Source organism: Carettochelys insculpta, chromosome 13 (assembly GCF_033958435.1).
Source record: "Carettochelys insculpta isolate YL-2023 chromosome 13, ASM3395843v1, whole genome shotgun sequence".
NCBI classification, from domain to species: domain Eukaryota; kingdom Metazoa; phylum Chordata; order Testudines; family Carettochelyidae; genus Carettochelys; species Carettochelys insculpta.
The window spans coordinates 30,985,962-31,008,758 of record NC_134149.1 but is presented as its reverse complement, the minus strand read 5'-3'; the positions used below and the strand labels follow the sequence as shown (position 1 = coordinate 31,008,758).

The 22,797-nt window shown below is 45.8% G+C and overlaps 1 protein-coding gene across 2 annotated transcripts in view; it reads left to right on the top strand.

Moving 5' to 3' along the window:
- The window catches only part of CHM (CHM Rab escort protein), a 186,418-nt gene that overhangs the window by 20,017 nt on the left and 143,604 nt on the right, over positions 1-22,797 (top strand). For both annotated transcript variants that reach the window (XM_075007568.1, XM_075007567.1), the window contains exon 2: positions 13,006-13,072. In XM_075007568.1, the coding sequence (XP_074863669.1) occupies positions 13,006-13,072 (67 nt within the window). The remainder of the gene's footprint in view (positions 1-13,005; positions 13,073-22,797) is intronic.

Sequence of the window (22,797 nt, the reverse complement as noted above, 5' to 3'; positions counted from 1 at the left end):
CATTGTTCTCTTCATGGCGGACTCCTGCCTTCAGCAAGTCCGTCCACATGGTTCTGGGGGTCACCCGAGTGTGCCCTTTCTCCTGTCCAGGGGCTCCCACCTGACCACCTTTTCCTTTTGTGGCGCGGACCACTTTCGCGCCTATGATAGCCTCTAACTACATCAACGTTCCAACCAAGTCGCCTACATTCCCGCCCGCTGCCATGACCACGGCCATAAGGGAGGCCTTCAGCTCGAGGGGGGCAAGGCGTAACAGAGTGGCCTTGATGGATTTATGGACCCCTATATCGTCCGGTTCCATGTCGATGAAAGCCACAGCCCAAGCCACGCGTAGCTGCCGCAGCGCACTCACCCCTTCTGGGATCGTATGCCAGGGCCTCACCAGTGCTTCCAGTTCCCACGGGGAGGGGTAGACCTGGTCCACTGCCACAGTCAACCAGCGGTACAGGGACGGCGCTTCCATGGCGTTTCCCTGTGCATCAGTAAGACCTTGCATAGTCTGCAGCGCCTGTCTGACCCGTGAATCCTGGGACAACACGCCCATCTGGTGGAGTTCCGCAAGCAGCAGCAACACAGTGTTGCCCACGTTGTCCCACACACGCACTAGCCAGGCCAACAGGCCTTCCCCTGGCTCCTGCTTAAAACTCTTCACCATCTCCTGCAACTCACTTGCCTTAAACGTCCGCCAGACCTCATTGCAGCAACCTCCTTCTGCCCTCAGCTCCCGAATGGGGCGTGCCTGTCTCGGGTCGGTTTGCACAGCCTCCCCGTTCACTACCACCTCCTCCTCGGACGAGGAAGAGCTCCAAATGTTCCCATCCCAGGTCTCAGGGTCCCAAGTGGCTAGCACAAGGACCGCACGCACTTGGGCTGTCGACACCGGTTCTTTCCCTAGTTTCACGCACTGCCGATTTGCCACTCTCACCACCAACACCTCACAACGATGGGTTAACTGTTGCGTCTTTTCGGACTGTGAGGTAACCACCTCCTGCGCTATCGTCCGTGCATCCGCCAAATCGCGACATTCCTTCTCCTTCCCTGCCAGCGCCTTCTGCAAGCAGAGAAGCTCATCATCCAGGGCCCAGAGGGCAGTTAGGAAAAGCCGTGCTACCTCTCCCACTGCCCTTTTTTCCGTCCCTGGCTGGCGGCTCAGCTGCAGCTGACGCAACGCCCCTTCTACCTGTACCGGCGTCACGCCTGCCGCCTCCTGCAACTCTGGCCAGTCTGCCGGGGCTGCCCAATAGGCCACCATCCACGATACTGGCCCCCATTGCTCCGTCGAGGGCCATCCTGGTATGCGCTGCAGGGATAGTGCTGGCTTCCCTGCCTCCCCTGCTTTCAACCAAAAAGGCATCGTACCTGGAGAACCCTGCTTGCTGCGCCAATTGTAACCAACCAGGCTCGGGTTGCCCAGAAACGAGGCTGCACCCAGAAGGCGAGTGCTATATTTGGTTTATTGAAAGCGTGTGACACCCGCGACGGGAGCCCCGGAGATGCCGCAGTCACCAGTGGGGGAAAACCCGATGCGTTGGAGCTTCGCTCGGGGAGAGGCTCTGTAACAGGCCTCCTAACACTAGCTGATAAAGCTCAACTCATTAACATAAGATTGCCTAAAATTGCCTATGCATTCCTATCACTATTTATTGCGGCCTACTGCCAGTGTAGCCTTGAAGTCTTGGCAAGCGCGCCTCATTCTGCGGTAGTTCCCATGGCAGGGTTAGTTATTTTGCAGCTTTTCACCTTGCACAGACTGGTCTGTTTAGATTCTCCTGAGGATTCACAGAGGGGTCGGACTGCACTCTCGACCATTACAATGTCTTCTCGCACCCTGCAGGAATGGACAAATATGCTTATAATACTGTAAAGTAAGGATTTTTTTAAACATCGCTCTAGGGCAAACATTGCATCATGCCATCAATCTGATATTTAAGGTTGTTTTTTTTTTGTTTAAATTTGAAAGCTGGTACAGGTTGAACTTCTTTAGTTTGGCAGCATCTGTGGTCTGACATGATTTTAGTTAGCTGGGTTATTGTGGTGAGGCCAAGTTTCTCATTGTCTGGCAAAGTCCTGCCTGTCCTAGCTCTGTATTCTGTACTGTTATTTAGCTCTAATTTCTCCCTAAGTGTGTCTTTTAAGAGACAAGCAAGCAGTGGAAGGGTTGGTAACCCTGCGAAGCATAAGCATGTGTCAGTATTGATACAAGAAAAGATGGAATTGCTAGCAAAATTGGACAAGGGCACATCAGAATGTGCTTTGTGAGTTTTATGATGTAGGGTTATCTGCAATGCATCGTTTGAGGACGCAAAATAACCAAGTTCATAAGATTTTGCCAAAAGTGACAGTAAAAAAGTATGAGTGTTTATTTAAGATATTGAAGGAGGGAAAAGCAGCTATTTAGATGCTGTGCTTATGCATCGGTTCAAGCTTTGAAGGAGCAAAGGTATAAACATTTCAGGTGAGGAGATGATGGCACAAGCAAAAGTATTCCACAAAGAATTTAATCTGGAGCTAGAGTGCAACTGCTTAGAAGGATGGCTTCAGAAATTTAAAAACAGGTGTGGCATGAGACTGCATCAGGTTTGCTGTGAAGAAGGATATGCAGATGCGGAAGCTGGTGCTGAGTGCATTGACGAATTTGCACAGTTAGTTGCAAATCAGTAGAGTAGGCATATAGTGCAGATGAAATTGCAGCACTCAGCAGTCAAAAATCCTGTTGCCTCCTCTTCATCTACCCTGGATATACCTACATTAAAGACCCCCAGATATAACTCCAGTGTAATTGGAGTTAACAGTTACCATCACATACCTTTGTAAGTGGAATTCAGGCATCGTTTCAGGTGAGTAAATTATAGGTTTACCTGTATTATCTCTTTTTTTCATATTTTGTTTTTATGCTTTATCTCCTTCTTTCTTTGTGTCAGTGCAGTAAAATTGTGTAATAACGTTGTAAAGAGTGCTGGTAAGCCTTGTTTTGGTGGTGCTACAAGCATAGTTCCATTTATTCTCCTTGCTGAGATAAAAATAGAGACCTGCTCACTACAATACTGACTTTGTGTGGTTCAGCAAATTCTCTGGTTTGATGCAGGTCAGGTTCCAATGGTACTGGATTATAAAGGTTCAACCTATATATATATATATATATATATATATATATATATATATATATATATATATATATATATAATTTTTTTTTTTTTCTTCTTCTTCTTTGAGTAGTGTCCCCATGAGTGCACCACTCTGGGTGTCGGTGTGTTCTCACGTCAGCGCTCGGAGCTTCTTCTATAGCCACGGTTTTCCACCCTGCACATGTACAGTAGCGCCTCCTCATGCTATGTGGTGTGGGTCCCTCAGTTCCTTCTCTACTGTCCTGTGCTGCAGAAGGAGCTTTGCAGTCTGTCTCTGTCTCTGAAAGACAAAACTTTAGACAGTTCAGCATTTGTTCTACTCTTATTCAAGTTATTTTTCCTGGCCAACGTTCTAATAATAACAGTAAAAAGTTAGTGTTAGAATTAATTGCTGCATTGTCGCCATGCTATGGTCCCCAGACTTTAAGCAATGTGCGGAGAAGCCGTGTTGGCCTCTGATGGCCATGATTCTTGCATCAGATGTCTGGGTGAGGGCCACCAAACCCAGTCCTGCACCCGTTCCTTCAGCCTCATGGTGAGGGCCAGGAGGGACCGGGCCAGCAGGCTCAAGACTCTGCCTCGGTCAGCACCCCATCTGCAAAGGTGGGCCCTTCTCTTCCATGTTCCTGGCCTCTGGGGCCAACCTCACGGGCTGTGCCGGTTGAAAAGATTGCCACGATGTCCCTGGCACCATCACAGCTGGCACCACAGAAGTGGACTCTTTTGGAGCCTAGCCGCCTTCATTTGGCGGCTCCGGTGCTGTCAGCACTTCCAGCTTTAGCTGCCTCTGCTCCGGGCATAAGAGGTCCTCAAAGTCCAAAGGCTCTGCAGTTATAAGGTGTGTCTCCTGTGTGTATTCTGCAATGACTTTTAAGACTTGAGGACCATGAGAAGCTTTTCCCACAATCAGAGCAGTTGAAGGGTGTCTCTCTTGTGTGGGTTCTCTGATGATCAATAAGACCTGGGAGCATCTGGAAGTTTCTCCCACAGTCAGGGCAGATATAGGGCTTCTCTCCTGTGTGGATGGTACCATGACTGTTAAGACTGAAGCTTTTCCCACAGGTTTTCTGTTGTACGCTCTCTTTAGTGTTTTTCATGCCTCTGCTTCTATGGATGGAGTTATCCTGTTCTTCCCCTGCATGGTTTCCCTGATGCTTTTCTGGGCTATGCTGACTCTCACAGGTCTCTCTGTGCTCCCGACTCTCTGAGAAACATGACCTTCAGACCTTCCCAGTAACGTCCCACAGGAGGCCACTTGGTCTGGTTCTTCCCATTGAAGATTCTCCTCGTTGTTCTTGAGCATCACCACCTCAACTGCCAGCCGGCACATGGTCTCGTAATTCTCCTGCATCACCTCCCTGTAGAGGGCTCTCTGCCCTGGGACCAGCAGCCCCCATTCCTCCTCGGAGAAACACACAGCCACCTCCTTCATCAGGCTTTGGACTGGCCTCATAGTTTCTCCAGTTTTTATACACATCCTCTAAAACCTGAAGTGTTAACTTCTGAGGTCTTAAAGTTTACATTTCCACCAGTACTATTTTGAAATATTTCATAGCTCATGCTGCATCTTTTTTTGTTTTCCTTTTATACCTATTTTAATATGAAAACGTCTTTGATTAAAAAAAATAAATTCATTGTATTTCCTAATGACTTTAAAACAATTTAGCAATCATGATTTGACAAAGTATGTTTTAATTCTTTTTTCATGCAGGCTTGTGTCCCTTGTAACTTGATCTCTGCCACAACTGTAGACAGGCAATTACTCTTGCTTACAAATTATCTGCGTATAGATTACTAGCACTTTCTTTCTTTGAAGCAAAACGTAAAGTCTTGTACTGGCCTCATCTTCTGTCATTACTAGCACATAGCAATAGGAGGAGTTACAAATTAGATACTTAATGGTAGCAGCCTGGAATAGCTGCTAGGGAGAAATGTTTATGGGACCTCACCTAGGTTGGACCAAGCTGAATGCAGTATCAGAGCTGTTTATGACTCATGAGATGTACTTTCTGTCTATAAATTGCGCATCTGGCATTGAAAAGCTATGTAAATTATATAGTTAATTGAAAAACAAAATGAAAATGCTGTTGAAAGATGTAAAATGAAAAAAAGTGGGAAAAGATTTTTAATCTACATGTGTGTTACTAATTAGGAATAAAATGTATACCTGTTCATATTTAAAACAGCATATTTGTTCATGTCCATCAAGGTTCAGTGCATTTAAAACTGCTTGAACACATGATGGGGCATAGTTACGTGATTTAAGATGTTAAGTACTTGAACTGAAATTGGCACCTAAATTGTTGTTTTTGAAAGTAGCCATAATACTTAGGAGGCTTGACTTTCGGCATCTAAGGGCATATTACATTAATTAATTATTCTAACACTCCTGCTATATCTCTCAAATTATAGCCTTGTCCAATCTTGCAAACTTTTCGGGTTTAGTTGGTAGTTGGATGTGAAATTTCAAGCATGCAATAGTGATAGTGATTCTTAGGTGATGATTCTTTTTGATTAAAGTCTGAAGTGGTTCCTCCAGTCTTGTGCTTGGTACACTTTCTGGAGGTGTGGCACATTTCAGATAAGATGTAAAACCAAGGTCTTGACCACTTGTAATTACTAAATATCCCTGTGCATGGTGTTCAAGATCAACTGAAGACCACTGTCTTAGCCAAATTTCATTAGGTAATCACATTCTGACTGTCAGAACTTACCCCTGCCTTTTCTGTTGAATACTGTAATCATCTACTGGGACAAACAGTATTGCTGTTACTTTCATTCTTAGTGGTTGTTTTGCTTCAAAAGTGAGCCTGCATTGTTATAGTTTGTAAAATAATTTTTGCACACTTGATCACTATGTGAATATGGAAGGTACTAACTGTAAAATAAGTTCATTAGATTGCAAGTGCTGGTTCTGAAATACTTGTATGCATTGCTTCAAGATTTAGAGGCTTTTCTGAAGCTGATGGTGTAGCCAGATGCCATAAACTACAGGTGTTGTCTTTGAAAAAAAGATATTCTGGTATACCATGCAATGTATCAGTGAAAAGAACTGAAAGTCTGTGTATAATATGATTCGTAACGGGACATCAATATGCTAACTGTCTCAATGTGCATATAGGAATGGAACATTTCTGATAAGTTAAACATTGCTATGGAGAAGATCAGTGCCCATTATTTGAAGTGCCCTTTGCCTAGGGACTTGTCTAGTAAACAGAATGCACTTTCCCAGAATTGATGCAATTTTTTTGTAAAATAAGATGTGTAGAGAATAGCAGTTCATCATAATAAAGCAGTCACAACAAACTTGCGCTGAATCTTCAATACTTTCTGTTTACCTAGTTGACATGAAAATTTTCATGATTCTCTGAATGGTAGGTCTTTCAAAGTGAAAAGGTTTTAAAAAAAAATCCATGACATTTTGCCGTAGTGCTTATGGTGATTTGAAGTAAATAGGTCAGACTGTTTACTGAATAAGAATTTTACAGATAGCGTACTGTATTTTGTACTTAATTGTTCTGGACAAAGGACATTTTTCAAGACAAATGAAGTTATTTGAAAAGTGTTTTACTATTTAAACTAGCTAAATATTTTGTAATGCTTTTTCTGTCATCTGATTTTTGTAATTCATGAGAATAAAGTGGATTATGGAGTCCATGAGCTAGACAGAAGAGCTGTGTTCTGATCAGTGTCTTAGGACCCTGGGGAGAGGAGGCAATTAAATTTGCATTCTGAAGCTTCAAATCCAGCTGTTTTTATTCTGGCAAATAATTTTACTTCATTGTGAACTAGCCCTGAATAAGGACTTGAGACCATGTACCTGTTATGGGGAGTACAATGGGAAAGCTATGGCACTACCCCATAGTGCAGATGTACTCTACTATAATGAAAGGGGATTTTCCATTGCTATAGGAATACTAGCTTTTTGAGCTACAGTAGCCAGGTTGACAGAAGCAATTCTTCTACGCTGGGCGTTAAGTTGACATATCCCTGGTACGTATGTGTGGATTTTTAAGTGTGCACTAGTCCTGAAATGAAGGCTTTAAAATACGGAAGTTGATGTCTGGGTTCTTGTAGCTGTCGTCGTCTAATCTTGGGGTTTAGAGTTAACCAGGATTAGGAGAGCCCTTTTTGAACATAGTACTTAATATTTTAGCGTTTCATAACTTAGTACAGGGGTCAGCAAGCCCCGGCATGTGTGCCCTTGTCCCCCATCCCCTGAGCAAAGGGACTCTGGCCTCGCTTGTCCAGCTGCGGCCAGAAATACCAGAGAAACTTTTAACTCCTCTTATCCCAGTGTGCAGCAGGACACTGTGCTGGTGCAACATCCACTTGGGCAGGGCCGTCTGTGCACTGGCACCGCTTGCTCGCTCCCCGAGGCAAGCCAGATGGGTTCTGGGCCCAGTGGCTCCTTCTGTGATGGGCAGCTCCGAGAAGGTGGCAGCACCCGGGGTGGGGAGAGCAGCAGAGCAGGCAAGCCACTTCTGGGCCAGGCAGGAGGAGGAGCCAGGGCCTGGAGCACGGACCTGGTGGCCAAGGTGGGAGGTATGTGTCGTCTGGGGAGTACCTGCCGCCCTGCCTTTGCTCTGCACCCTGCACTGGGCTGGGAGCTCCAGGTGTGTGTGCGCTGTATGCAGCATACCAGGGAAGAGGGAGCCTGATGCCCAGCCCAGGAAGCCAGTGCTCCATGCCCATGGGAGCCCCGTGTGGCTCCCCCGGAGAGTTGATGGAGCCAGTCTCTTGTCCAAGGAAGGGGGGGCCCAGCCTTCTGCCTGCAGCAGGAAGGGAGCTCAACCTCTGTCCCCAGAGGGGAAGTAAGGGGGAATGGAGGAGAAGGCCCCTTGGTGTGGGAGGGAAAAGGGAAGGACATTGCACCCCAGGCACAAGGGGAGGGGGCTCAGAAAGCCACCCAAGAGGCAATCACATGCCATCAGCAAGAGAAGTGACAGAGGCAGCATCCGCAGGAGGAGAGGAAAGGATGTCACTTCTCCTGCCCCAGCATGTGCTGCTCCTGCCCAGCAGCAGTCCTTGAGGTCACTAGTCTCCTTTACCATCGGGAAGGAGGAAAGGGCCTGGCTCAAACCAGCATTGTACTGGGCTTATGGGAGTGGGCAAGCTGCATCCACCCAGAGCACACATCAGCAACATCTTGCCCTGTTTGTTATTCCCTAGTATAGTAAGAGTCACAGCCAAGCATTCAAACCTCATAGTTTTATTTGATATCTCCATGCTCCATTTTGATCTGTTAGAGTAATGTTCTTCCGTGTCAAAATGGTAAAGCTCTGCACCTTAATTTATTAATGAAATGGTTGTAAGTGGGACTACTAGTGATTTCAAAAGTGTCACTGGCACTTAGACCATACATAGCAGTCAAAAGGTCTAATTTTGGCATTCCGCCTCAGAAGGGTTGCTGACCCGTGATCTGGTACATGTTTTCAGTTTTTCCTGGTGGTTGAGCTAGACAGATGATCACTTGGTAGTCTGAGGGCAGGTCTATACTGCAGAGTTAGGTTGACATAATGCGTTTTATGTGGACGTAACTGTGTAAGTGTCTTCACTACAGTGTTCCTACTGTGGATTTACTGACCTAGTAACACTGCTGTTTTGGCCCCGAGAGGCATAGGTCTTAGGTCAGTGTAGTTAAGTTGATGCAATGTCTGTACGTACACTGTGTTGCTTATATTATCTGTTGCTGGCTTTGACATCTGGACTGTGCTATCTCAGGGCAATGGAGTTTGGGCTGTCAGTGCCCATAATGTTCTACTTAAGTCAGAGCAGGCACTCCTGGTGAGGATGTGCATGGCCAGTAGAAGGAATGTAGCATGGATATAAAGATAAGGTCAAGCCAGAGGGCTGCTGCAAAGTAGGGAAAAGGCAGCCCAGAAAGGGTAAAAGGCCTGCTTATTAGAGATGGCGTGTTGCAGGCCAATTAGCAGCTGGCAGAGAGCTAGAGTGGGCAGATTGGGGCTCGCTCACTCTACTCCTGGCCTGCTGGAAGCCTTTAAAAGCCTCTCCAGGTAGAAAGGGGGAAGCAGGAGAGAAGAAGCAGGAGAGGGAGAGATGCGGGGAGAGTGAGAGACACCAAGACCTAGTGACAGTCAAAGTACAAATGGTTGTAGAGGAGAGACAGCAGGAGGACAGAGTCCCAGAAAGAGTTGCTGAGCTTCTTACCCCAGAAATCAGCTGTGAGCCTGGGCTTGCAAAGGGGGAAGACTGCTAGAGCAAATGAGGGCCAGGGAAAGAGGGGCACTTGCCACTATATGAAAAGTTGATTTGATTACTGTGGTGGTTGCAGGTTGACTTCACTTATTAACTCAGCTTAGTTTTATGGTGTACACATGCCATGAGAGGTCTTCACAGCAGCTTAGTGAGGACTGATGTTAATTTCCTTAGCATGATTTTCAAGTTAGTGGCTATTTCTCCCTATATCCTTTTAAAATACAGTAGGGTCTCAACATTCGTGAGGGTTCAGCATTGAGAACCCTCGTGAATGTTGAATTTCGTGAATACTCTATGGGAGCTGTTCCCACCTGGCGCCCTGGGGGAAGTGGCGGCTGCTGGTGCTCCCTGCTCAGAGCCCCGGGGAAGAGGTGGCCGCTGGCACTCTGTGTCCCAGGGCCCTGGGGAGGCGACTGTTCACGAATAATTGAATTTGTGAACCTTAGGGTCACCAAAGTTGAGATCGTACTGTACTACATCTTGTAGTTGAAATGTAGGTTGGAAAGGTGAAGAAACCTCACTGTGTTCTTTCATAAGAGTACAGTGATATTGTGCCTGAGGAAATTAAGAGAAAGGACCTTTCTTTTGTTTCTCTCTCTGACTGAATGCTGTATTAAAATTCAGGCAACACTAACAGAAGTCAAGTCACGGTTCCTTAGAGTAGATGATAGTAAATCTTCTTGAGTCTTCTGTAAGTAGACAGTCAAAACATTTAAAGCAGAAGTGGAAATGGGCTGGTATGTGGCAGTAAGGTATACCAGTATCATTTTGTTACCATTTTACTCTCCAAAGCCTTAGCTTTATGTGTGAAGTCTGTCACTGTTACGGCTGAGATTCAACTTGTTTTGGTGGCTGACTATGCTCATCCCTTGCTATATGAGCACAATTGGTTCCTAACTTACTGCTTGTAGGCAAAAACTCAAAAGAGGGACACTAAATTCCCATTAAAATACAGGTAAAAGTCTCCGGTGAGTTGGTTCCAAGTGCTTCTAATTCAGTGAAGGAGGGGCAGCATGTGGCGCTGCTTGGGTTGGGGCGGGGTTGGAGAGGGTTAAAGGCTGGGGGGGCAGTTTGGGGCCATGAACAGGAGGGAGGGTTAAAACCTGGTGGCGGGCTGGGTCCAAGGGGTGGGTGGGGCCGGGGTGGTTCAGGCTGCTGCAGGTTGGGTGCGGGGGTGGTTGATGCTGCAGGAAGTTGGGTCTGTGGGCTGGTGGCGGGGGCAGTGGATTGGGACAGCGGGGGGGGTCAGGCCATGGCAGGTTGGGTCTGCAGGGCTGGCCAGGGGGGTCAGTCTATGGTGGGTTGGAGCTATGGGAAGTGGGTAAGGCTTGTATTCGTGGAGGGAAGTTGACTTGTCTAATGGGCAAAGGTGGCTATATGTGTCCCTTGTTTTAGCAAGTACTCGTAAGTAAAGTACTCGTTTAACGAGGGATGAGGGTATTGCAGTTACATCTTCCTGTTTTTGAAGAATCTGGAAAAAATAGTTGTAAAAGGTGGGAACTGCTCAATTCTTTTCAATTACTGTGAACTTGGATGCTCCATTAAAATCTAGCAGTGTACAGTGATCACTTCTTCCCAAGGTGCCATCCACTTTCGCATTCTCAACCAGTTCCTCCCTGTTTGTTACAATCCGCCAGTAGCTTTCTGTACCTTGTGAAATAAAAAGTTGTCTCCAATTCATTCCAAGAACTTTTTGGATAATTTGTGTTATTTTCCCAACAGCTGTCTGGATAGTGAAGCCCCCATCATCTCCAAGTCCTGTACGTTGGTCATTTTCTTAGTTTTTTTAATAAAAGCCTCATCCACATATTCTTCTGGTTAGGTGGTCTGTAATAGACCCTTAGCATGGCATCACCCTACCTTTTAGCCCTTTTAACCTTTACGCAGAGACTCTCAGCAAGTCTGCCTCTTACATACGTCTCAACCTAAGTCCAAGTATATACATTTTTAAATATAGGACAACAACTCCTTCCTTTTTTTCCCTGCCTCTCCTTGCTGGGCAAGCTGTGCCCTTCTGTATCATTATTCCAATCAAGTATTATGCCACCAAGGCTCTGTGATACCAACTATATCATACTCACATTTATTTACTAGCATTTCAAGTTCTTTTTGCATATTCCCCATACTTCTTGTATTTGTGTACAGACAACTAAGATACTGATTTGATTCCCACCTCCCCCCCACCCCGAGTTTTGTCTTGTTTATCCTTTTATCACTGTTGTTTATAGTCCAAGCTCCCCCAGTTTCTAACCCGTTTCCTAGGTCTCCATGTTTTTCACTTATGTTTTGGGCTTTGCTCACCTGCCTCTGTTGAACTTGGATTAAAGCCCTGCTCGCTCAGTTTAGCCAGTCTGCATCCAAATACTCCTCTCCCATTCCTTGATAGGTGGACCCCATCTCTGCTTAGCAGTCCTTGTTGGGAAAGCATCCCATGGTCAAGGAAGCAAAAGCTGCCGCCTTGGTGATGACACCATCTTTGCAGTCAGGCATTCACCTCCAGGGTGCACCTGTCTCTGCCTGGATTCCTATCTTTGACCGGAAGGATCAAAGAGAACACCACTTGTGCCCTAAACTCCCTCAACCATGCACCCAGAGCCCTGTAATCATTTTTATGATTTTATGATCAGGGTCACACCTTGCAGTATGATTAGTTTCCAGGTGGATGAGTAGTCTAGGTAGTAATCTGAGGGCTGGATGATACTTGACAATCCCTTTGTAATGTGTTGAATATGGGTCCCTGGCATGCAGCATCCCAGAATATCATGTCACGGTAACAGATGGATGCCTCCGTATCCTTCAGAAGAAAGTCTCCAACCACGACTACACCGCATTTTCTGCTGGGACTGGTGACTGCAAATATGTAGGCAGAATAGTTAGTGGAATGTTACAACCATTTATCAAGTTTGGTTCCTGGGCTGAAGTATAATAAAAACAACTATATTTCCAGATAACTCAGGATCTGTACTGGTAAGCTATACAACTCTGAGCATTTCATAAAGCTTTGGACACTATTACACAGGAAATGCTGTTATCAAGTCATCTGGGGGAGAGGTTGGTGATAAGATTCCATGAAGCATTTGCAAAGGTAAAGTACTGTGTAATGTAGAGAGAAATTCTGTGGCTGTGTTCTTTGAGTTCCTTAGGATAATATTAAAAAAAAAAACAACCTGTTGGCACAGAAGTTTTGTTTGCCATTTTAACACAAATGTGGAAAAGTTAATACCCACAGGTACAAGTTTCTTAATCTGCTTCCCTGGTTCTGCTCAGACTCTAGCCCATCCTGCCTCTTCCCTATGTAGTTTCACCCCATTCCATGAATGCACTGCACCCTCACTCTTCTCCCCTCTACTCAGAGCCTTCTGATGGCACAGAACATCTGATCTGTGGGGGCTATGCTGATCGGGGGGCTTGCTGCTGGGCATGAGGCATTGGGAAAGTAGGAAGGTGCTGGTAGGCAGTTACTGGTGAGTGGCGAGCATCTACCATTTTTTTTTTTCTTGTGGGTGACCCTTTGAGTTGGTGCCTAATGGTTATAATGGCTTAATCTAAAAAGATGTGAACGTTTTTGGCTAAATTGTACAGCATTGATAGAGTAATATTCTCTTATTCTGATTAATACATGTACTTTGTAAATTAACTGTTAATAAACATTATTTTATAGGTTTGCCTGAATCTATCATTGCAGCTGCGTGTTCAAGAAGTGGACAGAGGGTTCTGCATGTTGACTCGTAAGTTACTTCAATGATATGCTTCATTGATCATTTAAGGGTTTGGAAATTAGTTAAAATCCCTCTAACTTGAACTAATTCTATGATTCTGAAATATGTAGCCACAATTTCTTTTGCAAATCAGCTTTTTAGGGGGCCTAGCTTTGAGTATATCAGCTTGCACTCTTACACATCTACAGATCTTCTAGGGAAAAAGATAGTTTGTGGATGTTGCTGAACTGAGGTCTTATCTCCACTAAGGAGTGGATTAACATGGTGGTGATTGATCCAATGTCCGTCGATTTGTCGTGTCTACTGTAGATGCAACAAATCAGTCTTCACGCTTGCTTCCATTGGTGCTGGTACTCCTCCAGAATGAGTAACTAGCATCAACGGAACAGCCTGTCAACCTTACCACATGTGAGATTCTGTATGTCGACTTCACCTATGCTGTTAATGTAGTCGAAGCAGATCGACAGCAAAGGCGAGTGTAGACGAGGCATGAGTACGATCATAGGTTGCCTAAATGGAGACACTAATGGCTTGTGTGCGCAAACTGCTAGATTGACACTCTCTTAGCTGCACCGCTGCATGCTTCAGTTAAGATGGGCCTTCCCATTGGCATAGGTAATCCATCTAGGTCCATGGGAGAATAGTCCTATTGGCTTAGATTGTCTACATAGAGGATTGGTTGATTTAACTGCGTAACTTAGGAGTGTGGATCATCATATGCCTGAGTGACATTGTTAAACTGACCTAATTTCCTACTGTATACCAGACCTTAAATTCAAGTGACTTGGTTTTTAGGGGTGCTAAGCTCAGATTGCTTCTGTCCACTTTAATCAGGGTTGAGTGCTCAGTCCTCCTGAAATACCATGTCACAGTTTTAGGTGGCTACCATTAGATATCCAGGTTAGGAAATCTTGAACAGACCATCCTGAAGGCCAGAGAACTTAAATGACAGCAACTTAAATCACCGACCCCTCCAACAACATTGATTTAAATCAAGTTACCTTAGAAGTTAAGACTGTGCTCCACTTTATTTTAGCGTGAGTCCCATTGAACTCACTGGCACTTCTGTATTTTGACAAAACAGCCTTGGAAAAGCTGAGTTGTGTTTTTTTGGTGATGGTAAAAGACCTGCAAAGTACAGCCTACAATCTCTGAGGCTTGAGCTACACTAGGAGATTAATTCAAATTTAGGTGACTTGGTTCCAGTTTATAATGAATCAGTCTTCAGTACAAGGCTCATGATGTCAGTTTTAAGGGACCCTACGGTCAACTTTTGTACTCCCACTTTCACTAGCTGTAACACCAAGTTTGACTTTGCGAGATTGACCTTAGGCTTGTGTAGATGGAGCATTATTAAATTTGATTTTATTGGTCTCCTGGTGTGTCCCATGCTGCCCTAATGTGTCCTCTCTAGCCACCACTTTGAGTTGTGCTGCTTTCCAGGTGTGCAGGGAGCAGCCCAGGAAATTTAAATTCAATTCCATTTGTGGCCAGCGTGGGTAGCAGAGCAGACAGCACACCTGAGCAGCATTTCTCAGCATCGTATCTATCCATGAATTCCCAGAGTCGTAGATGAGCCCCAGCATGGAGTGTGAATGAGATCCAGAACCTTGTTCTTGTATGGGGTATTGGCTCTGTCCTGTTAAAACTATGAGCTCGCAGAAGAAATGCAATATATATGCAAAGATCTCATAGGACATGGAGCAATAGGAGTACACCAGGGATGCTCACCAGTGACAGAGGAAAATAAAAGACCTCAGGCAGGCATACCAAGAGAGACTAATGGACTTGTTGGGTCATCTCCCCAAACATACCACTTCTGTGAGCAGCTGCCTGGGATTCTAGGGAGTGACTCAACCACTGTGCTCCCAAATTCTCTTGAAGCCTCTGGAAATACTCCTCAGGAATCCTCTGACAGTAGCAAGGAGGATGTGGAGGAGGAGGAGGAAAATAGTGAGCAGGAGAGTGGAGAAGCTGATCTCAGAGATGGCCAGGAGCTGTTTGTAACTTTGGATCCAGTCTCCTCATCCCAGGATATTTCGCAGCCAGACCTTGACGGTTTGAAGCGCATTTCTGTGAGTACCTTTTTTTAATAATGCTACAAGTAGGCTACATCTAGGAGGTGTGATCTGTTGTGGCTGCCTCTGGAACAGCTTGTTAATGTTTATAGGGATGGAGCACCAATCCTCCTTGCTCATCTCTTTCCATAAAGGTCTCACACAGATACTCTTTGATTTTTCTCACGAGATTTTTGGAGAGACCTGACTTATTCTGATTTTCTCAATAACACATCTTTCCATGCCAAGCCATTAGTAAGTATTCTGGAATCATGGCACCACAAAACATTTTTTGCAGCTCTACCGGCCTGCTGCCCGCTATGGATTAGCATATGTTCCTTATCAATTTTTCTTATTCTAAGCAAGCTAATGTCTCTTTTTTGCATCCTAGAATAAGCAGGGGAAGGAGCATTAAGATACTATATGTGATAGCAGAAGCTACTCTGAAATGCTGGACCCACCCCCCTGCCAGCCTTTGCAGCCATCCCTCTCATCACCAGGAAGGAGCCAGAAAGGCTGTGGGGTTGTGATTTTAGCAGATTTTCCAGCCCTCAGTTCACCAGGAAGGAACCAGGAGTTCTTTTCTGTCCCTTCCAGAGCAGACTGATTGACGTTTCCCCTGCTTTGGTTTTCTGGGAAGCTAGAAGTCTGTGGGGAGAAGGGGTCCAGCTGTAACAGCAGCAACTTTCCCCCAATATGGTTCCCATATAGGTGCCCCACCATGAGTGGATCACCTGCCCTCCTTTCTCCAGCCCCCTGGAAACTGTTACTGCCCAAGTAGAAGGGTGTGTGTCTCTCAGCTGATAGAGAGCTAAGTGATTTGCAAAGACTGGCCCTGCAGTGCTTCCTGCCCCATCACCTTCCTCAGCTACCAGGGGACGGTGGAGCAAAATAAACTTTTCAAGTCATCCCCCACCCCTCTTACCCAAAGCAAAGGCGGTCATCACCCCTCACACACACCAGCAACTTACCATGTCTGGAAGGTAAATGTGCACACCAAGACATGTAGAATCTTTCTGTGGAAATTGATCACGTCTCAGCCTTAAGAGGCCAAAAGTGTCCTTTGCGAGAACACATGTTCTCTGTGTGATACAGACATCCATTTATTAGATGCCTTTGTGCTTTGTTAAACTTATCTACTTTAAGGTATCGCTCTAATGTCTGGTCTTCACTGTCTTCCAGGCTCTGCAACAGGGGGTGTCAGGAATGCTGTGCCTCCTCCTGTAGCTATGAGGCTTTTACAGATCCATGGAGAGGAAAAAAAATATATATAGAGGAAGATCTATTTATGGAGCAAATTGAGGCCATGCATAAGGAGCAGCAGAATGCTCAAAGGCAGAGGGATCAAATGAATGCTAGGAGAAAAAACATCCTTTAAGAAAGCAGACAGCCAAGACTCCAGGACACTCAGAACCAAACAGAGCTTATGGCATTCATCAAGCAGCTGATAGAGCTCTTGTTCGTGTGTTGAGGAGCAAAGAGCCCCCCTGCAATCAGTGCACCTGTACATGACCTCCTCCCCATGTTCCCTGGCCACCCCCCATTGGCAACCCAGAATACGTGTGTATGGGGGTGGGAGGAAGGCGTTAAGGGCAGCCTTGTATTTCATGCCCAGGGACAATTCTGACAGCAGAAGACTCGCATTCCCCCATGTTACAGCAAGATGCCCTTGCTTACCCGCCCCTAAAGCCTCTGCCATGAACTCTTTTTAGTGTTCCCTGAATAAAATTGATCAAACTAAGTGTCCAGTGTCTTTTATTGCTTGTGTTGGGGTGAGGTATGAGGGGAGATGATTTTATAAAAGGCAAGCATACATCATTTGGCGGAAGCACCTCAACAGCAACAGACTTGACTTTCACCTCACTGTCTGATCATTCATAAAGCTGTTTTTCAGAGCATCACTGATTAGCAGTGCTTCTCCTTCTGCTCTCCTTATTGCCCTGGTGTCTGTCTGCTCATAATTAGTGGCCAGGTGATTTGCCTCAGCCCTCCATCCTGGCACAAAATTTTCCCCTTTGTGTCTCTCAAATTATGAAGCACACACAAAGCTCCTGCGACCTGTGAAATGTTGGATTCAACTGAGGTCAAACCAAGTCAGAAAGCTCCTGAATCTAGCTTTTACGTGGACAAATGCACATTGTACCACCATTCTGTACTTGCTCAGCCTGTAGTTGAAGAGCTCCTTATTGCAGTCCAGGATGCCTGTGTATGGCTTCATGACCCTTGTGGTCTACCAACACCATGGAGAAGTAGCCCTTGCAGTTTATGTACTCTGAGGCAAGGTGGTACCAGGATGGAGATGTGTGTTCCATCTATCTCTATAAGGAGCTGAATGCTATCCTCCAAATTCTGAGATGTTTATGCTGTACAAAGAAACTTAACGCTTTACAGTGGTCATCTAAGTTTTAAGATGAAAAAGCAAACATTACTATAAGAAGTAGTTAATGGCATTTTAGATTTTATTTGGGATGTGTAACAGTTCTGATAAACTTTTCAAGATTTGTTCTGGCTTCAGACAATAGGAATAGTCTTATTTTATTCTGGTGCAATAGTCTATGCAAGAGCCAGGTGAGGCAATGAGAAGAGAGTAGGATTTTTGAAAACTCATGATCAGGGGAGGTTCTGGATGATTGGAAAAAAGCAAATGTAGTGCCCATTTTTAATAAAGAGAAGGAGGAGGATCTAGGGAATTACAGGTGGGTAAGCCTCACCTCAGGGCCTGGAAAAAGCAAGGAGGGGGTCCTCAGGGAAAGGAAAGTGGTCAAGAACAGTCAACATAGATTCACCAAGAGCAAGTCATGCCTGACCAATCTGATTGCCTTCTATGACAAAGTAACTGTCTCTGTGAATATAATATACTTAGCTTTTCACACAGTCTCTACAGTAACTTTGCCAGCAAGTTAAGGTACTATGGGTTAGATAAATGGGCTGTGAGGTAGATAGAAAGTTGGCTAGATCATTGGGCTCAAAAAATAGTGATCAATGGCTCTGTCTGGTTGGTGGTTGGTACCCAGGAGAGCACCCCAAGGGTCAGTTCTGGGGCTAGATATGTTCAACATCTTTATTAATGACCAAGATGAGGGGATGGATTGCACACTCAGCAAATTTACAGATGACCCAAAACTAGGGTAGAGGTAGATACCGTGGAGGGTAGGGATAGGGTCCAGAGAGACACAGACAAATTGGAGGATTAGGCCAAAAGAAGTCTGAGAGTCAACAAGGACAAGTGTAGAGTCCAAATTCGAAATCCCCTTATTCCTATCAGCAGACCCCCAGGGCCAGCAGATAGGAATAGTTGGATTTCGAAGATGATGGGGTCCTTTTGAAAAGGACCCCCGTCTGGACGAGCCGTGCAGGAGCAAAAAGTGGCAATTTTGAAGTGCCATGGCCGGTGGCATGCTAATAAGGCACTGAATATGCATTTCAGCACCTCATTAGTATTCTTCGAAATGGCCGTTAGCATTGCTATTTGCAAGTTTTCTCTAAGTGTGGACACGGTCAGTGTTTTACACAGCACAGCAGGTTTTTTTTTTTTCCCCCTTTCAAACATTGTTTTCTTCAAGACTGCCAACTGTGCCTCAGACAGCATTTTCTTCTCTCCTTGTATTGCCTGGCAAGCACAGTGCAGTTTACTGTCACTTGGCAACTGACAGGTGAAGCTAGGAGAGCCTGGGGGATCTTTTCATCTGAAGTTCTCCCTCAGACCAGTACCAGATCCTGGTCACCCCACATCCCTGCTGCCATGATCACCAGTGATGAGGTCGAGCAAGGCAGTGTTCCCTGCTTCAGCTTCTGGCTGCGTCTCCTTGAAACAGACAAGAGCACATTTGGCAGCTATCAGGGAATCCCCTTTGAATAAATAAAGGGCGATCCCTGAATTCTAAGCTAGCTCCGTTCCCCCTTTGGGACTCCAGACAAGCACTTACCAGGGCAGCATTCACCACCTCCCTGAGGTTCTAAGGACCTGACCAGGTCACCTAAGCATCCTGAGCAGCCAAAGCCTACACCTCTGCCTGCTACTCCAATTCTGAGAAGTGATGCATTTAAGTTGTTTTCATGTTTGTTTCTTTCCTTTACCTGAAGAGACCGCTTCAGACCGGTACCCTCAAACCCCACCCTCCTGTTTACTTAAAGCTTATTGCAGCCGCTTCTGCATATACTTCACTGCTCTTACCTGCCTATCTTTACCAGGCTAGAGTATTTTATTTGCCTGAGGTGGGTTGGGCGTGGGGAGGGGGCATTGCTGAACACATGGAGTGTCCTATTTTATTTGTGTTTACACAGCACCGCGGGTATTTGCCTCAGTGCTTTACTGCTTCTGTGTTCCTCTGCATCCCATTTACGTTAGTCATACATTGATGTCAGATAAAGCAGCTGCTGCTACTCCATCCGTGACCTCTACATCCACTAAACCACCTAAAAGAGTAAATGCAGATGCTAACAGGGAATCCCCCTCACCCAAGAGAAGGTGATCCCATGACACCAAGCTGGTTCCGTTCCCCTGTGGGGCTCTGGAAAAGAGCTTGCTGGGGCGGCTGTCTCTGGGCGTGGCAGAAGACTCACAAGACCTGGCTGGAAGACCCAAACAAGTGGGCAAGCCTAGGCCAAGGTGGCTCAAAAATCTAAAGCTGTAGCTTTGCTGTGGCACAAACACCACACTTTGCCACTGGCAAAACTAGCAGGTCGAACAGAGCCTCATGCCTGACCCCATCAGCATGTACGTTTATTCCATGGCATGACAAGGTAAGTTTCTGCAGCTGCAGTACTGCCTGCTGCCTGTGCCTTTCTTGTACCTCCTGAGACCAGTTAAGGGCAACCACAGTACCTTCCACTTAGTTTGGTACTGATGCCTCTCCGTCAGTGGCCAGGGTGTATCCATCAAACATGACAGCCCCCCCTCCCTATGCAGTGAAGAGGAAGCAGTGTCTTTAGCAAATATTGTCTAGCCTAGATGTCCCTCACCTAGCAAAGAGATGTGTTATCCATGATCAATGGCAACCACCTGTTACGTCCGTGGCTCTTGCTTGGCCCTCCTGGGATCCCTGGGTACCTTTCAGAATACACCAGCAGCAAAAGCAATGTCATCGTACTGCTCAGTCCTTTTCAAGGCACACTTCAAATACAGCATTGGAGATTGAAGTGAGTCAGACCAGTGCTTCAGTCATGATGATGCCTATGATTCATCACACACTTGATTGCAGCTGTCCTCTGAGGATACGCTGATGCCACTGTCTCTCTCTGCAGGCGACGACTTCAAATTATTCCAATATCTTTTAGAAGAGTGGCTGACACGCTAGAGATTTCACTAATGTCGTAGCCCAACATAAACTCACCAGCTTACTCCATGCCATGCTGTCAGTAAAACTGGCGTTGCTCTCGTGGATCCAGCCACCATTTTGCCAGTGGGCAACAAGGCAGACAGGAAGCATGTTGCCCTGCAGGGTGCGCCATTCCTCTTTATGCATATCCTACTAATTCCCTCATTGTTGCTGCTGCCACCAACCAGAGGGATAAACAGATTTTAACTAAATATGCTCCTTCTTATGAGGAGTGGAAGCAACTTGATAGTGTGGGTAGAAAAGCCTTCTCCTCTGCTTTCCTCCAGCTACATATATATGAAATGAGAAATTGGAAAGTGTCCAGAAAAGAGCAACAAGAATGATCAAAGGTCTAGAGAACATGACCTATGAAGAAAGGCTGGAAGAATTGGGCTTGTTTAGTTCGGAAAAAAGAAGATTAAGGGGGGGCATGATAGCGGTTTTCAGGTATCTAAAAGGGTGTCATAAGCGGGGGGAGAGAAAACTTGTTCTTGGTGTCTGAGGCTAGAACAAGAAGCAATGGGCTTAAACTGCAGCGAGGGAGGTTTAGGTTGGACATTAGGAAAAAGTTCCTAACTGTCAGAGTGGTCAAACGCTAGAATAAATTGCCAAGGGAGGTTGTGGAATCTCCATCTCTGGAGATATTTAAGAACAGGTTAGATAAATGTCTATCAGTGATGGTTTAGACAGTACTTGGTCCTGCCATCGGGGCAGGGGGCTGGACTCGATGGCCTCTCAAGGTCCCTTCCAGTGCTAGCATTCTATGATTCTGTGTATTTCCATCTGCCCATCCACCCTGTATACACAAAATACCTCAGTTTTATGGTGGGTAGATAACACTTCCGGTACATGGTAGTTCCTCTCCTCTTCACCCAAGATATTCTCCAAGATGCTGGCAGCAGTGGCAGCTCATCTGCACAAGCAGAAAGTCTGCATCTCCTCATATCAGGACGACTGTCTGAGAGGAGGGGGACTTCCTGCAAAACAAATAAACAAACCAACCAACAGCAGTTTGTAAACAAGTAAAACAAAGGTAGCAAAGTAGAGTAAAACTTTCCTAGATATGCTCACCAGGCCACCCTTTGAGCCTCTAGCCACTAAGCCACCACAATACCTATATATGAAGGTGGTTTTCACAGTGGCAGTAAAATCAGCAAGAAGGGTGGCACAAATTGTGGCCCTCATGGCAGACCCTACTTTCACCAGGGAAAAGATGATACTCAGGCCCCGTCCAAAGTTTCTCCCAAAAGTTATAGCTGATTTTCCATAAACGAACCCATCTACTTACCTGCTTATTTCGCAGGGAGGCTATATTATTCACCCTTGATGCAAAGTGGGCAATTTTGTTCTACCTTGGGGGAACTAGAGCAACCAGAAAATTGGACAGACTATTTGTAGCAGGGCCTTGTGCAGGAACAGTTGTTTTGGCGCAATGCCTATCCAAGTGGATTGCAGGTTCCATACGCACTGCATACCAACTCAGAGGCAAAGAGCCCTCTCAGACTATCAGGGTTCACTCCATGCAGGCAATGGCTGCCATGACAGCCTTCCTAAATAGTTTCCCTTTAGTTGACACCCGTATGATGGCCATGTTGTCTTCATGCCGTATGTTTGCACAGCATTATGTTTTGCTAGGTGCAGTCCTGCCTTCTTCTACGTAAGAGACTCCAATATCCACCTCTACCAAATGAGTACTGCTATAGAGTCACCTAAGTGGAGCACCTGCAGGGACCACTCAAAGGAGAAGTAGTTACTCACCTTGTGCAGTAATGATGGTTCTCTGAGATGTGTCCCTGCGGGTACTCCACTACCTCCTTGTTCTCTCCTCTGCTTGGAGTCTACAGGGACTTCAGGTAGAAAAGGAACAGATGAGGGTTGTGCTGCATACACAGTCTAGCAGAGCAGCAGCAGCTTGAGACAGAGTGCACAGATGCAGCGTGCTGGGGGGGCATGTCTCTGAAAAAGCTTTCTGATCTGCAGTGCTGTGATGCACCAAGACCTGAGTGGAACATCCGCAGGGACACATCTCGGAGAACCATTGTTACCGCACAAGGTGAGTAACTTCTTTTCAGAGAGCTACATTTACCATAGATATTAATGAGCTGTTGACATGAAATTTCAGGGATGTTAAGTTATTTAGAAAAGTAATGTGCAGTTCAAAACGAGAAGATCGATTTTTAAACTAAGTGTCGAAGTTGCAGAAGAGAGGTACATCAAGATGAAAAGTTGATTAGATTGTAAACTGAATATGGCTCCTGCAATGATTGTTCATGCACATGGAGCTTTTGTTCTTCTTCGAGTAGTGCCCCCATGGGTGCTTCACTCTTGGTGTTGTGTTTCCCAGTGCCGGCATGTGGAG